Below are 15,477 nucleotides of genomic sequence, written 5' to 3'. Positions count from 1 at the left end.
TTTACATATCTATGCAATAAATATTTTAACATGTTAATTATACACTAATAAGAAAAATGCCTTTTGAACTTTCAGTCAAATTGACACACACAGAACTGAGTCCATCAGGGAATTAAAAGCAATTAGTTTTGTAACAGAGCATAGTCACATTGTTTCTTCTCTGCAAATTGTTCTGTGGTCACCAGCCAGCCTTTTTTATTGGTGAAAGTTGGTGGAAAGACTGACAGGTCCTGGAGTTTCCCATGCCTGCCTCTGTCCTGCTCACAGGGGCCTGTGCCATCATGGGATGCTCCTTCCCTCTCCAAAGGTTTCATCCTGGCCCTGCAGACCTGGCTCTTCCCACTCACGGAGAAATCAGACTTGTAACCATCTCCCGTTTTCTTTTTCCTCCTTCCAGACTGAAAACTACTCCTTTGATTCCAACTACGTGAACAGCAGAGCTCATTTAATAAAAAGGTACGTAGGCTTGCTTGGAGGGCTTGCTTTGCCCAGCCAGATCCCAAGGGTTTAATGTTCTTTCATGCTGCCTTATATACTACTTGCTTATTTTAATATGCAAAACTTTTAAAGAGTAATAATTTGATTTTAAAACAGTACTTATTTACCATTAAGTCCCATTGCTCGTGGTTTGCAGTAAAGGAAATATTTTTTTCCTTCTCTTTGGCTTCTTCATGCTGGGAAGGTACAGTAAGTGAGGTAGAGTGCTGTTACCCTGACAACTTTCAAATTCTGAAAGTTTATTCCATTTGAATGCACAGGAATAAAAGGATAGATTTGGGTGGTGAGATCTCCCTGCCATGTGAGGCGGGGAAAATTAAAAAAAACCAACGAGTTGTTTGGGGGCAGGTAATTGGGTTGGATGCAGCTCATGGCTCTAGCTCACTGTTTTAGTTTGAATACCAAGGCAAACAGCACTTGGCTAGGCTGATTTTTTCCCATGTGTGAAGGGAAACAATCAGTTCAACTGCAACCTAGCAGTCACCCTTGGGGAAACAGAGCCCTCTGGGTGAAACACTGCTGTCCTCAGAGCCTGGCAGTGGGGAGGGAATGTCTCTGGGGGTTTCACACCGGGGTTACCCAGCTGAACCCTGCTGGGCTCTGTTAACCCAGAGGTGAGCATCGCCCCAGGGGCAGGAGGCTCAGGAAGGGTCACCCAGCGTGGTCAGTGCTCCTCACCAGGGCTGCAGGGCTGCAGGGCCAGCTCCCTGCACAGGAGCAGGGTGCAGGACAGGGCCAGCAGCTCCTTGCCCTCCTCCCTGCTCTCCCCAGGGCCTGGCCAAGGTGTGTGAGCACCAAGCCATGGCCATGGCCATGCCCATGCCCAGCACAGCTGTGCTCAGGACTCTGCAGAAGCCATCTCTGAGCCAAGGGTTTTACAGAGAGCAGAAGCCAGCCCTGAACTGTTGAGATCTGATCTGAGCAGTAAAAATATCCAATTATCTGCCTGGCTGAGAGCCCATTTGTTTACACCTTAGGAGCCCGAGCAGCGAGGGAGCTGCAAGCGGGTTCAGCTGTGGAGGGCAGGTGTGCTGGCCCGTGTGGCTCGTGGTGTTTAACCATGCTAATGTGACACTGAGAGAGCTGGCTGGCCCGTGCCACGCTGCTCCTGCCAGAGACTCTTCAGGCACACTGAAAAGCCCCCAGATCTATTAATCTTTCCCTGTTCTCACCTAAGATAAAGGCAGGCAGCGCTGCCGCCTGCGCGGCGGGGCTGACTCCGAGCCTGTATTGTTTGGGAGCTGCTGCTGCTGCCGATTCCCCCAGACCTGCCCATCCTTTAGGAAGTGTCAGCCGTGGAGGCACGTCTGAGGCTGCTGCATTCCAGTCTGGCTCACTGCAGGGAAGATAAATGCCTTGTAACACGGGCTGCCTGTGCATTACGAGCAGCAGCCCCGTGTAGGACAGCGCTTCCCCTGCTTTCTGCCTTTGTCTGTATCTTAAGTACAACGGGTGCCAGGAGTGCTGTGCAGACATCTGAGAACAAAACATATTTTCTGTAACATACTGTGGCATCATTTTCATCCTTTGCCTTTATGAAGATGTTGTAGTTCTGCTGTCTTTGGTGAGTGAACCTTCTCAAATCCAGCACTTAATTAATCTATTTGTACTTTTCCTGTGTTGTCTGCCTGCCTCTCCTGCTCATCTACACTCACACAAATGAATTGTAGATTTGTAGTGCTTTCTTAACTTAAAAATCTTTGATGTCACCTGGAATCAAAGTCAGCGGCTTCAATAGGGACATCTTTATTTAAAAGGTAATGTTTGAAGGTTTACCAATTTATATGTATTTCAGAGCTCCCCCCTCGTGTGCTTTTGCAGAGCATTAGATGGTAGGTGGTCTGCTTGGTTTCCGTGGAGACACAAAAGGGCTTTTCAAAGTAATGAAAATCTCCAGCTCTTCGGGGCTTTGAAGCCCAGGCTGAGTCTTTCACTGACGTCTCACACCAGATCAGCCAGTGAGAAAGTTCAGAGAAGTGGGTGCAGGTGGATCCTCCCAATGGGTGCAGTTCTGCCATGCCATGGCTGGCTGTGGAAGGAGCACAGGGTGTGTCCCCCCAGGGACACCCTGATGGCTGTGCCACCTGGGTCAGGTGTGTCCCAAGGTGTCCCTGCTGCTCACAGCACCCCTGGTCCTGGGGCATGGCCCCTCTCAGGCTGTTGGGGTCCCAAATGCAGCCAGAAATGCAGCTCTTCATAGAGTCACAGGATGGTTGGGGTTGGAAGGGACCTTAAAGATCACCCAGTGCCACCCCTGCCATGGCAGGGACCCCTCCCACTGTCCCAGGCTGCTCCAAGCCCCAATGCCCAGCCTGGCCTTGGGCACTGCCAGGGATCCAGGGGCAGCCCCAGCTGCTCTGGGCACCTGTGCCAGGGCCTGCCCACCCTGCCAGGGAAGAATTTCTTTGTATCATCAAAATATCATCTCTCTTCTTCCAGTTTAAAACCATTCCTCCTTATCCTATCACTATCTGCCTGTGTAAAAAGTCCCTCTCCCTCTTTTTTGTATGTCCTATCACTGTTTGCCCTTGTAAAAAGTTACTCCTGTCAGAACTGGAAGGGGCTCTGTTCCCAGAACGTTGTCCAGGATGAGCAGTCCCAGCTCCCTCAGTCTTCATAGGATCTGCCCTTCCTCCATCCCTCTGGCCTGGGGGCTGCTCAGCCCTGGGGGAGATCTGGGAGCAGCTCAGTCCTTGGTCCTTCCAGCAGTGGCTGTGCTTGCAGAGGCTGTCAAGGATGTTTGACTGTGTATCAGATTTCCTTAAAGCTGCATGAACTTGGACCCAGAATCACTGGTTTATTTTTAAAAATGAGAATGCATCATCATGATTAAAAGACATTCCTGTTTCCAGGAAGACTTTTTTTTTTAAGCTTGAAGTGATTAGGACTTGGCTTATAACCCAAAAAAATGGGGTTTAGATCTTGTGTAACTTCAGTATGAGGTAGTGCAACTTGGGAGAGCCAAGTTGTAGAAACAACTCATTTAACGTATATTTTTTAAAATTTTATTTCAAATTCTGCTTCACTCTGAGCTTCTGTAAGATGAGGGCAGCCTGAGGGTACCCACAGGCTGATGCTAGGGCAGGAGGAGCAGGGATGGTGCAGGCTGGATGCTCTGTTTTGGGGTGCAGAGGTGCCAGTCAGGGAGTGTCCCCCCCAGTCCCTGCCCAGCTCTCCGTGCCTGGCAGTGTCACTGGGTGCCACTGGGCATCACTGGGTGCCACTGGGTGTCACTGGGTGCCACTGGGCGTCACTGGGTGCCACTGGGTGTCACTGGGCGCCACTGGCCGCCACTGGGTGCCACTGGGCATCCCTGGGTACCACTGGGTGCCACTGGGTGCCACTGGGCGTCACTGGGTGTCACTGGGTGCCACTGGGTGTCACTGAGCGCCACTGGGTGCCACTGGGTGTCACTGGGTGCCACTGGGTGTCACTGGGTGTCACTGGGTGCCACTGGCTGTCACTGGGTGCCAGTGGGTGCTGGGGTGGGCAGGGATTTCCCATCCTCACTGCAGCACCACGGGGTGTCAGGGCCCACCTTGTCCCACCCAGGAAGTGACAGCTGTGTTTCCCCAGCAGCTCCACGTTCAAGGACTTGGAGGGGAACAGTCTGAAGGACAGCGGGCACGAGGAGAGTGACCAGACGGACAGCGAGCACGACGTGCAGCGCGGGCTCTACTGCGACACGGCCGTCAACGATGTGCTGAACACCAGCGTGCCCTCCATGGGCTCCCAGGGCCCCGAGCAAGGTGAGCCACCACCCGGGGTGCCCCCTGCTCCCACTGCCCCTCTGGTGCTGCCCTGGTGGGTGTGCAGTGAGGATGCTTGGTGCTTGCTGGGGATGATGCCGTGCATTGGCAGAGTGCTGGCTAGGTACGAATTAACCTTCACGCCACGCCTGTCAGTAAGCGAGCAGTTGGGATTATCCTCTGCTCACAGGCAGGAAAGCCAAGGCCCTGAGATGTGCCTGACAGTGGGGAGGGCTGGAGTTGGGATTAGGGCAGGAATTAGGGCGCTGTGCCCAGGGCTGGTCCCTGCCTGCCTCCCCTCAGGAGCCCTGATGGTGTGTGCCCATCCCAGCCCTCCCATCCCAGCCCTCCCACCCCAGCTCTCCCACAGGTCAGCAGAGCATGTGGGCAATCAGCCAGGCATCCCACAAGGGATTAGCTCAGGCCAGTGGGTGAGGGTTTGCATCTTTTCCCTTGCAAAGGTGGCAGCTTTCAGCCCTTCTCGTGCCCATGTGCAGGAATGAAGTCCTGCTCTGAAACCAGTCTGGTATTAGCTGGAGGAAGGAAGTCAGAGGAGTTCAGCTGAGCCCAAGTGTCATTTGTACTTGGGCATGAATGTCGCTTTTAATGTCTGAGGGATGCAAACATCCAATGCAAACATCCTGTCTTTTTCAATTAAGGAGGTTTGGTGCTGGGGCACAGGGGAGCCTCGGGGCACTTGGCTATATCTTGAGATAAGCTGGAGCTGAGGCTCAACTGGAAGCCCCACTGCTAAAAGACTTAAGGATATGAAAACAAAATGCTGTGATTATGAACTGGTCTTCAGCTGTTAAATTCAATTCATGGTAAACATCATTAAAAGCCTTTGTTTTGCTGTCACAAAAGAGTCAAACGGGGGAGAGAGAGTTCTTGCCATCTGCGCCACCGGGTGTGGGATTTTTCTGGGGAGATTCTGATGGCTGTATTAATTCTGGATAGAGTCTGTTAAATGGCCACAGTTAACCCTGTGAGACTCCACGAGGAGGGGAACACAGAGGTCACCTCCACATTCCACGCTGCCAGCCGCACTAATTGGAGAGGGATGGCATCCGCAGCGATAATGTATTTCCAGACAACCCTACTGTGGCCAAAGATGAAAAAAATTAAACATTTCTATAACTGTACAGTGGCAGTTTGATTCTCTGCGGACCAGCACCGTGTCAGAGAATGCAGGCTGATAGCTATCATTTATTATTCTTCTATTACAAAGAAATGCTTTTTCATTTCGATCAGGAGAGGGTTTCCTAAGATGCGTTTATAGTAAGGGATGACTGTGGAAGCAAAAATGTTCATAATTGATTCCCATCCTGGTGAATGGTCTGAGCAACATCTGTTAATTTTTTGTCACATTTCTTCAGCAAAAAACCCAATCTCAATGGGCTGCAGATAGGGTTTTACAGGGATTACATTTCTGATAAGTCTGCGTGCTGGCTCTGATAACAATGCAAATAAGTTAAAAAGGCTGAGTTGGAGGCAGAGCTCCTCGTAGGAGTCAGATGGGAGTAAATATGGTTCAGTCCATTGTAGCATGGACTCCTCACTGCATGTAAAATACACCCAAAAATCAGGTGTATTTCCAGAAGGTGAGGGCAGCCTGTCTGTGTCCCAGTCCTGCAATGGCCCAGGGGGTTGGTGCTCCTGGATCTGGTTTGTTCTGGGAGGAAAGCTGCACTGACACCCAGCTGCACCTGCAGGCCACAATCAGCTCTCTTGTCCTGCAGGACCCACGCTGTCAAGTGTGGGAGAGCTCAGGGTGACCCTGTGAGGTTATCGGGGTGCTGGTGGAGCAATGAGAGGAGCAGCACAGGCGGGGAAGTGAGTGGTTACTGTCACAGAAGCTGAAAAAAAGGTTAAAGAGAGTGTTGCCTGAGCTGATTTGTGAAACAGGAGCTGCAGAAAATAATCAGGAAAATCAAGATGCTGAGATGATGGTGATAACAGCAGTTCCCACATGATTAAAGCAATGGTTTTCACTTGGTAATTTTTACCTGATTTTGGGGCAGAGTGGCAGGGTGGGGAGAAAACACCAGATATTCATTGAGAAGGATGTGCAGGACTGTTGGCTGGCTACTGCTCCAAACACACAGTCCTTGTCTGGAGAGCAGCCTGGCAGCTCATGTACCCATGCTTTGCTTTTCCTTGCTGTCCCTGCCCAAACTGCATCTCATGTAATCCCAGAGAAATGGGGTGGGAGAGTTGTTGGAGTTTGCTTGTTAATGGTAATGATCTCCTGGCTGGGAGCCTGGCATGGCTCCCCTGTGGCCAGTCTCTGCTGGGCTTGGGCCTCAGCTTGAGACACCACGAGTCCTTCATGAGTGGCTAGCCCTCAGACTGTGTCCCAGAAATCTGTGAGTCTTCATCTGCTCACTGGGTAACCCTGGGTCTGCCAGGGGAGACAGTGGTTGGCAGAAATCCCTGTAGCTGGCTGGTGGAGGATGATCCCTGTGTGGTGGCTCAGGTGGTCAGTGTGGACCTGTCTGGGCAGCCTTTGCCTACTGAGATGCTGCATTTCCTGCAGAGGGAGGTAAGCTTGGATGGATCCAAGCTCCTTTGTCTTCTTAAACCAGTGGCACCAGTGGTCAGTACTCAGGCGTGGGAGCCCCAGGGAGCTGCTGGTGTTTCACTTTCCTGCTGCCACTCTTGGGTGGGAGTGACACCAGCTGCCAGTCCTGCTGGCAGGAGCCCTTTCTCCTCCTTTGGAAGTGACCTAGATTGCCAGAAAAATGGCAAACCATAGCATGGAGAGTGCTGAGCTCTAGTGGGTAGCAGCAGGTCATCAGAAATACTGCCTGGAGCTCAGCCACATTGCGTATTTTGGGAGCAGGACTTCTGCCCAATCCCTCTTTACCTCAGGATCTTAATTATTGATTATAAATTCATCTGATGAAAAGATGGCTTTAATTGCTCTAATATGTACCCAATTTGGAGTTCATTATAGGCCAGGATTGTTTTCCTTCCCTTGCTAATTGGCACCGAATGGGATGCAGAGGAAGGCGGGCACTGGTGCTGTTCCACCTTCAGCGATTGCCTGGCTGCCTGTAATTGTTTGTTTATTTGTGGAGGTGCTAAGTGCTGCTGGAAGTTTGTATGTGCTCTCTTCCTAACGAGTCCTCAGCTGAACCTCCAGGATTTCTCTGAGACAGGGGTGTTTTCAAGCAGCTGCTGGATCTCAGCGATGTTTTGGGATGGCTGGAGTACTCTGCTGGAGGATGGGACTGAATCCTGGGCTCCCCTTTGTGCCTTGGCCTATTTCCCTGCAGGAGGGGGTGGATTTTCTCTGTATCCTGGTGTACCTGAGGCTCCCAGTGCAGCTCTGGAGGAAGCCCTGGCTTGCAGGAGGAGCTGAGGTGTGGAGCTGGTACAGGGACGCTGCCCTGAGGACAGGTGTGGGGTGCTCCTGACCCTGTTCCTCCCAGCACCACGGGCAGAGCTCAGTGGGAGATGTTTTCCAGCCCTGCAGACTGTGGTGGTGGTTTTCCTTGGAAATGGCAGCGTGGACCAGATGTTCACAGGGTAATTGAAAATTCCATTTTATCAGAAAGCGTTTGCTGTCAAAAAGTTTTATCTTTACTTCAACAAAGAGGCTGATTAGATCCCTCAGGACCTGAATTAGCATCTTTGAGGCTGGATACTCTGTTTTGTGATTCAGGTAGTTATTCCTGCCTTGGTTTTCCTCATACTGGTACTTTTTTCTTTAAATCCTTTTGCCCTCTTCCAATCATAGTGTTTGTGCAGGTTTGGCTTGTTTTCTTTGTGTGGATGTGCACCAGCACCTAGATATGCTTAAATGTATTCTACTGCCTTTTTCACCTTGCCTTGAGCAAGAGCCATTCTCGTACTCTCTAAGTCGTGGGAGCCAGCATAGAAATCAGAAAGGAGATATTTCCAATATAAGTTTTTAATGTTAGAAGCAACAGATTTCACACTTATCTTAATTCCCAGTGCTGGCCAGTATTTTAGCCATCAATTACAGAAAGAAAATCATTGGTCCAATGAAGCAGTGATTCACTGTTTAAGACAAAAATAGAAAATATGAAAATAATAAGCACACGCTAATCATAAAATGGCAGTGTTAGAAATAGTCACCACCGACATAAAATAGTGAAAAAGCTTTAAAATCAAAATGAGAGGGTTTAAAGCAATGTCAGTAATGGTTCTCTACAGAGAATTGCTTCTAAAAGCATCACTTCCACTTTTCTGGTGCCAGATCAGCAGTAAAGGTTCACATGAAATGTCATCTGGAAAGACCTGGTCCCGCATTCATTTCCTCATCTGTGTAACTTTGCTCACAGGGGAGATTTAATTGTGTCTGAGTCCCATAAACTCCAGCAAGATGTAGGGTTCTTTGAATAGAAATGGGTTATATTTAAATAGTTATGTTAAGTCTTCTTTATACTATCACACAGTATAGAAATAAGATTTGGATGTAAAGGAGAAATGGGCCCGTGATCTTCACTGAAACTTTTCCTGCTGGTTGCATCCCAAATTATTCGGATGTATCATCATTTAGGGGATCAGGTTTTATCTGGAATATTCCAATTGGTTCTTATGCTCATCTCCACAGTGTCTGGGTGTTTTCAGTTGTGAATTGAGAACATGACTAATGGTATTAACTGGAGGCAAACTCAGGTATTAGAAACTGTTGATTTTTTGTAAGCTGATTTCCAGCAGTCGTTCTACCTACAACCCCCTTTCACTCTGCAGAAAAGCCTTTCTGTAGAGCTGCATGCACATAAAGACCTCAGTGACATATTCTGGGGCTTTGGAGGCTGCATTTCTCTGGAAGCTTCTTCAAATTAATAAAAGCACCTAATTTCTTGTATTCATACATGCAGCACAAGACATAAAGTATAACATTAATGTATGAGTGACAGCACATCCCTTAAGATGGATGAATGCTGTAAGCTTTCTTTCAGGGCAGTGTCAATTATTCCAGCTCCTCTGATTTCTGTATTATTGCACAGCTCTGGTAAAGCAGCCTCAGTGAGCTCAGTGGTGCTCCTGCAGTGGCCAGCCTGGAGGGAGCAATCAGCTTCTCACAGCACTCTGAAAGCCCTGAGGAGGATTTTCCTGACGAGTGGGTAAGCTGGTCTTTGGGAAGAGGAGTTGATTGTCTTATGATCCCCACACTTTTGAATGATTGTGTGTTGAGCATCTGAGCTCAGCTCTGTGTGGAGGTCACTGATGCTTTTGTCCATGCTCTCTCCATCCTCCCCAAGCTCCTGCTGACATTTCCTAACTGGGCTTGTGGAGGGCATAATGTCTGTTGTTGGACCATTGAGTGTAACTCAGCTCCTTCAGAGGCTGATGTGGACAGGCAGAGCTGGCCAGGGGGACAGGTGGCTCCACTTTGGACTCAGCTGCCTTCACCCCTGTGCTGCAGCAGGGCAGGCTCACGTCAGGAGGGTTGGTCTGTGCTGGGAATTGCTGCTTGGCACGCACAGATCCCCTGTGCTGCTCTGCCTTAGTGCTGCTCTCCCTGAGCCTGGAGCATCCTTGCTGGAAGGCTCTGGGGGGCAGGGGTGACACTGAAGCCATCTCCCTAGCAGTGAGGGGAGCCAATCCCTCTTTGCAAGAGCAGAACTAAATAACAAACAGATGTGCAGCCTCCTTGGTTTGCATGAGAAGCATTGTCCTATATCCCACGTTCCTGGCACTCTTCCTTCAGCTTGCAGGGTCCTTCAAAGATAGTTCTTGTGGAGTCTTCATCACTGAAGTTTCTCCATTCAGGCTCACAGGAGTTATAACCTTTAGGTCCTCAAGTTTTTTTCCCCCTAAGCACAGAGAACACTCAGCAGATGTGAACATTTTGGCAACTTGGAGAGGAAAATTAAAACTTGAATCCATGCCCTGTTGTGTAGGTTTGCAATGGATGAATGATCAGCCCAGAAATTTGGAGAGTTTCTACTGTTTTATTGTACTTTTTAATGAGATTTTCTCCAATTCAGTCATTGCTTACCCATATTTTTACTGGGTGACTGGAGAGCAATTTATAGGAGATATGAAGAAGAGGTATTTCAGATTAGAGAATTTCAGCTTCTATTTCTGCTTGGTTTTGTTAACTGTTCCTAAGCTCCAGCCCAAGGAGAACCTTTGCAGAGAAGATCTTTGTCTCAGGGTTCAGCTGAAGATGGGGTGGTTGTAACCCTGGCTCTGCCAAAGCCTCCTTTTCCAGAACCACTATCCCATACTTGGATTTTAAGATATTTGCAGATAAACAAACAGTTCGGGCAAGCTTGCAGCTTCCTTTTGCCTTACAAACAAGTCAGAAAAGGCTCCTGTGGCCTCTTTTGCCCCTCTGCCAGTAACTTCTAAGGAAGCCTTTAACACTTTCCTTCTCCCAGCAGTCAAGTCTGGCAAAGTGGTCAAGGTAATGGCCATCGGATTGAGCAGTGGGGAAGGTACATGAATAAAACCAAACCTTCTGCTCACGCAGCAAGCCAGCACTTCCCAATCTCCTCCTGTAATCAATCTACAGCGTTAATGACTCTGAAAACAGACTGAACTGCTGGGGCTGGCACTGGGAAACTTGCATTACAAACTAACCATCTCTTATTAACCTTTCGGTGTTTCCTTCACAACACTAATTAGATCCAAATAAAACCAATGTTTGTGAAACTCTTAAGTTAAAATATAATTTTCAGAGAAAATATGGTAAACTCCAGAGCTCCTGTTTGCTTGGCCTTTCTTTTTAATTATGATAGGGGATGGCTGTTACTTGTTTTACAGAGGCTTACATGATTAATGCTGCAATGTTACTGTAATTAAAACAGCAAAAAAAAAAAGATGTGATTGGGGCCTGTATAATTTACAGACATCTCGGCATTCTGGTGGCAGAGCTGCTCTGAGCGTTGCAAAGACGAATCATAAAAATTTATTCTAATTAAAATTGCCAGATTGACTAAACAACAGGTGACTTACATAACTTGAGCGACTTGCACTTGGGGTGAGAAATCATCTGAAATCAGTGAATTATACAAAGCTGCCTATTATTCTGCTAAATGGGAAAGTGTGTGCTTACCATGGCAACCCGCATCAATTTTGCAGCCTCTGGAAAATACAGGGCCCTTTATTAAAGGAATAATCAGCACCAGCAGCGTGGTGACCCCGGGCTCTGCAGGGGCAGGGACATGGCCTGGGGGCTTTGGGGCAGCCCCTGGGCACAGGTGGGGCCAGCAGGTGAAACCCTGCCCTGGTACCTGGGGGCTCAGGTGTGAGCCAGCCTCTCCAGAGGGGCTGCCACAAGTTGGGTGCCTGTTGTTTTTCCCTCCGAAACGTGGTGCAGTTAAATTAATGTGTGTGATAAGGATAAATTGTTTGGACCTCTGCCAATTAGGCTGCATGCTGCAGAGAGCTGTAGGGCAGGGACTGTGTCTCCCCTGGTGCAGGGGAAGGAGCCCACCTGTCTCCAAAATATGGAGATATGGGTGAGTGTCTGAGCTGCTCCAGATCCTGCAGATATCTGCTGAGGGGAGACACACCACTGGGTTTGTATGTAGGTTGTTTTACTAAATGATCTATGTAATAATATATAAGTCAAAACTCTGTAATAATTGGCACCAAACAGCAAAGAGAACTCGCAGCTTTTATCTGTCTTGAGGGAAGTGCTGCCACTCAAAACTTGGGAGTGCTATATTTTATTTCTCATACAGCATATGTGAATGTAAGACTAGATAGTTCTAAATGGGTCACAGAATTATTAAGAAGTTTGGCAGCCTTTCCTCCTGGTGTACGTGGGGAGCAGGAGCGTGGGCTGTGCCAGGCTCTGGCTGGGTGTGTGTTGCCTTTGCACAGTCATTTCCCCTTCCCTCCTGCATTTAACCCCTGTGTCTGTTTGGGAAATAAGTTATTTATAAAGTATTATTATAGATGTGTGTTAGTCACAATGTTTATAATCACGGCACTCATAAGGTGGCCCCTGTTTTTGCTGAGTATCTGTAATGGTAGTGATCAGTTTCCCCACTATCAGCATTAGCTCCCTTAGTGTTTTTATTTTTCAACAGAAACCCCTTTTTGTTCCATTTGCCTTATTGTATTTCACCCTTTTCCAAGTGTGAAGAACAACTTGCTTTGTAACTGGCTTCACTGTTAGGTTGTGTTTCATTACCAACATCCACAGCTGGCCGGGGGTGCTGGCACGTGGCAGCAGGTGACAGCAGGGCACTGCTGTGCCACCTCACCTCTGGGCAGTGCCAGTCACACCTGGGCAGGGCACTGGAGCTGGGCCAAGGTGGGTCAGCCTCGAGGTCGGGGTGTGTGGAATGACTGGCTGTAGTGAAACCAGAGCTTCATCCCAAAGAAATCCTGGCTTAGCATCAGTCCCTGCAGGAAAAAGAGTTTAAATTGAACCACAGGGAAAAAAAAAAGGAAAAAAAAGATGAAAAGCCCCCTCTCTGAATTGAAGCAATAGGAAATGAAAACTGCTGAGATACACTGTCATGTGGGTAGTGGTGCTACCAACCTTGTGCTGCAGTAATTACCTCTATGCATGCAATTTGTGCTCAGCTACGACTGATTTCCCACATCATCCGGTGCCCAGGCTATATTCAATCAGTCCCAGCTGGAGAGAGCTATCTTGGATTATTTGGTGAGATTTCCCCACAGATGCTGCCTGGCACGCCAGGGAAGGGCTGCGGAGCCCCCCTGGCCCAGGCTGGAGCTGTGGGGACAGTCACAGCAGGGTCCCTGCCCCAGGGACATGGGTGCTGAGGACCTGCAGCGGCTGGGGTGACAGGTGAGGAGCTTCTGGCACCTCCTGGGGAGAAGTCTTGGCTCTGCTGGGTGCGTGCTGGAGGGAGAGCAGGTTCTGTGCTTGTTCCTGTGCTGTTTCATGTGAGAAATGAAAGAGGAGAGCGTCAGCTGGGAATCTTCCTGAGAAGCCAAGGGAGGTGGGAGTCCTCATCTCCTGCAAACCAAAATAGGTCGAGCACTTGATTTCCTCTGACTGCTTTGGAAGTGTCAGCTTCAGTAAGGAGCTGAGCAGAGCAGGAGCTCTGGTGTGAGTGCAGCCCTGCCTCGCCTGCTCGGGCACGTCCTGTCAGCTCCTGCAGGAGCCAGAGGGCTCCGAGCCATTGCCTCAGGACAGGAACTTCCTCAACTCAGCTACCTGCAATCCTGGATTAGGTACAGCTTGGTGAGGAGTTATCGAGGGGCAGCTCTTGTGTGGGCAGAGGAATTTGGCAGGAAACCTGAAGTTAAAGCTGTGCACAGTAGTAATTCAGGAACTGTCAGAGAAGGGGTTTTTTTTGGGAGCAGTAGCTGCATTATTGGAGGGTCAGGCATACTCAGGTGTGTCCTGGAAGGTTACTGTGTGTATACTGGACTTGGATTTGTTTTTTTACTCTCTGTGTTTACCAGTCCATCATCATCATCATCATCATCACACAATGGTTTGGGTTGGAAGGGACCTTAAGGATCATCTGCTTCCAACCCCCTACAAAGGGCAGGGGCATCTTCCACTATCCCGTGTTTCTCAGAGCCCCATCCAGCTTGCCTTGGACACTTCCAGGAGTGAGGCACCCTCAGCTTCTCTGGGCAAGCTGTGCCAGGGTCTCACCAGCCTCACAGTAAAGAATCCATTCCTAATGTCTTATCTAACCTGTGGGTCTAAAGCTATTCCCCCTTGCCCTGTCACTTTTGCCTTGTCAGCAGTCCCTTCCAGCTCTCCTGCAGCCCTGCATTTGTTATTTGTGCCACTGCTGGTTCCAGTGGGAGCTGTGTGGGCAGGATGTCCTGCTGTGTGTCCTGGCAGGCTCCCAGGAGCCACCCCTGCAGCCAGGGATGAGTGCCTGGCAGCACTCACAGGGTCACTGCTGTGTCCTGCATTGTTCTGACAGGCCGTGCTTGTGCAGCCACTCTCAGCTTAGTGTGGGTCCCATTGATTTACAGACCTCTCCTGTGCAGGGCAGCCTGTGTCCATGACAGGCCATGAAGCACATGATAACTCAGCAGCCTAAATTATTCAGGCAAATTGAATGTGTTTGGCTTGTTCCGAACTTTAGTTTCCTTTCAGTGCTGTCAGGAGCACAGGTAGCCCTGATGCTTGTATTGGAACTCACTCGAGTGCCAAGGAGACACAGACAGCTCAGGTATAACTTATGTTTTACCTCGTTTGTTGCTTACTTCCACCTTGCTGGGCTCTTTCTGGGCACTTCTGTGCCTCATGAGAATGTTTGTCTTGCACCTACTGATGCTGCCCTCTGGTATGCTGCTGGGCTCTGGGAATTCTCTGCGTCACGTGGTGGAAAAGCCCCTGTAAAATCCAAAACAAATTCTGTGTCTGTTCCACCCTTTAGTGGAAGTATATTCACTCATGCAAAAATTTTGACCCATTAGTCATCACTGGAGGATCCAGAAACCTCATCTTAATGAAGACAAGTAATTAAAATTAACAATTCTACCTGCAATTCCCTCATTGCCTGACCTCTGCTTTGTCAGTCTTCCTCCATTGTTACTAGGTGGATATATTGAATTAATTCACTGTAAAAATCCACACAACCCTTCTGTGAGCAGCCTTGCCTTGCAAGGACCACCGAGCTATGGCAAGCAGATGGAGAGGAGATGCCTTGTCAGTGCAAACATGTCCCCTGGCTTTCTGGACACTGTTCAGAAGCTTCTGGGATAGGTGAACAAATTGGCTTTCACCCTCCAAACATGTGTCTGGAGATTTAGGAGCTCATTCAAAGCCTTTTGAATCCACCAGGATTCTTTCAGCTGAGACCACTGGGCTTGAAATAGGACCCGAGGGAGATGGCATCCTCAGGGACGTGCCCTGAGACATTGGTCATCTAAGCCTGTGTTCAGAAAAGAACTGAGGGAAGAGGGGATCTCTGCTGCTGAGCATCTCCCTAATTCAGTGAGCAAGACAGAGCCTTGGGAGATGGAGATTTGCCTTGGAAAATTCCAGCTGCAAATGAGATGCATGATTTTAGGAATTAGAATAATTACCCCCTGGAACAGGTTCCCAAGGGATGTGATATATTCTGTATCACTTAGAGTCTTTAAATCACATTTGCATATTTTTCTCAAAAGCGTGCCTAGTCACTCAGAGTGCAGGGCTGTCCTTGAGGAGCACAGTGTGACAGGGCTGAGCCTCCCCAGCTTTCAGGGCAGGAGTCACCTGGTCCTGCATGGGCTGAGCTCTGCAGATCCCTGCAGCAGAGGCTTTGGCACATCCTGGAGAAGAGCTCAGGGCTGTCCCTTGGCCGGCGCT

At 49.1% G+C, this 15,477-nt stretch overlaps 1 protein-coding gene across 2 annotated transcripts in view; it reads left to right on the top strand.

Moving 5' to 3' along the window:
* Positions 1–15,477, top strand: part of PCDH19 (protocadherin 19) — a 61,256-nt gene that overhangs the window by 29,106 nt on the left and 16,673 nt on the right. The window contains exons 3-4 of one of the 2 annotated variants that reach the window (XM_054641529.2): positions 398–456; positions 4,075–4,247. In XM_054641529.2, coding sequence (XP_054497504.2) covers positions 398–456; positions 4,075–4,247 — 232 coding nt within the window. The remainder of the gene's footprint in view (positions 1–397; positions 457–4,074; positions 4,248–15,477) is intronic. The other variant, XM_054641530.2, reaches the window with a different exon arrangement.

Source organism: Agelaius phoeniceus, chromosome 14 (genome assembly GCF_051311805.1).
Source record: "Agelaius phoeniceus isolate bAgePho1 chromosome 14, bAgePho1.hap1, whole genome shotgun sequence".
NCBI lineage: Eukaryota > Metazoa > Chordata > Aves > Passeriformes > Icteridae > Agelaius > Agelaius phoeniceus.
This window is presented reverse-complemented; position numbering and strand designations above follow the sequence as displayed.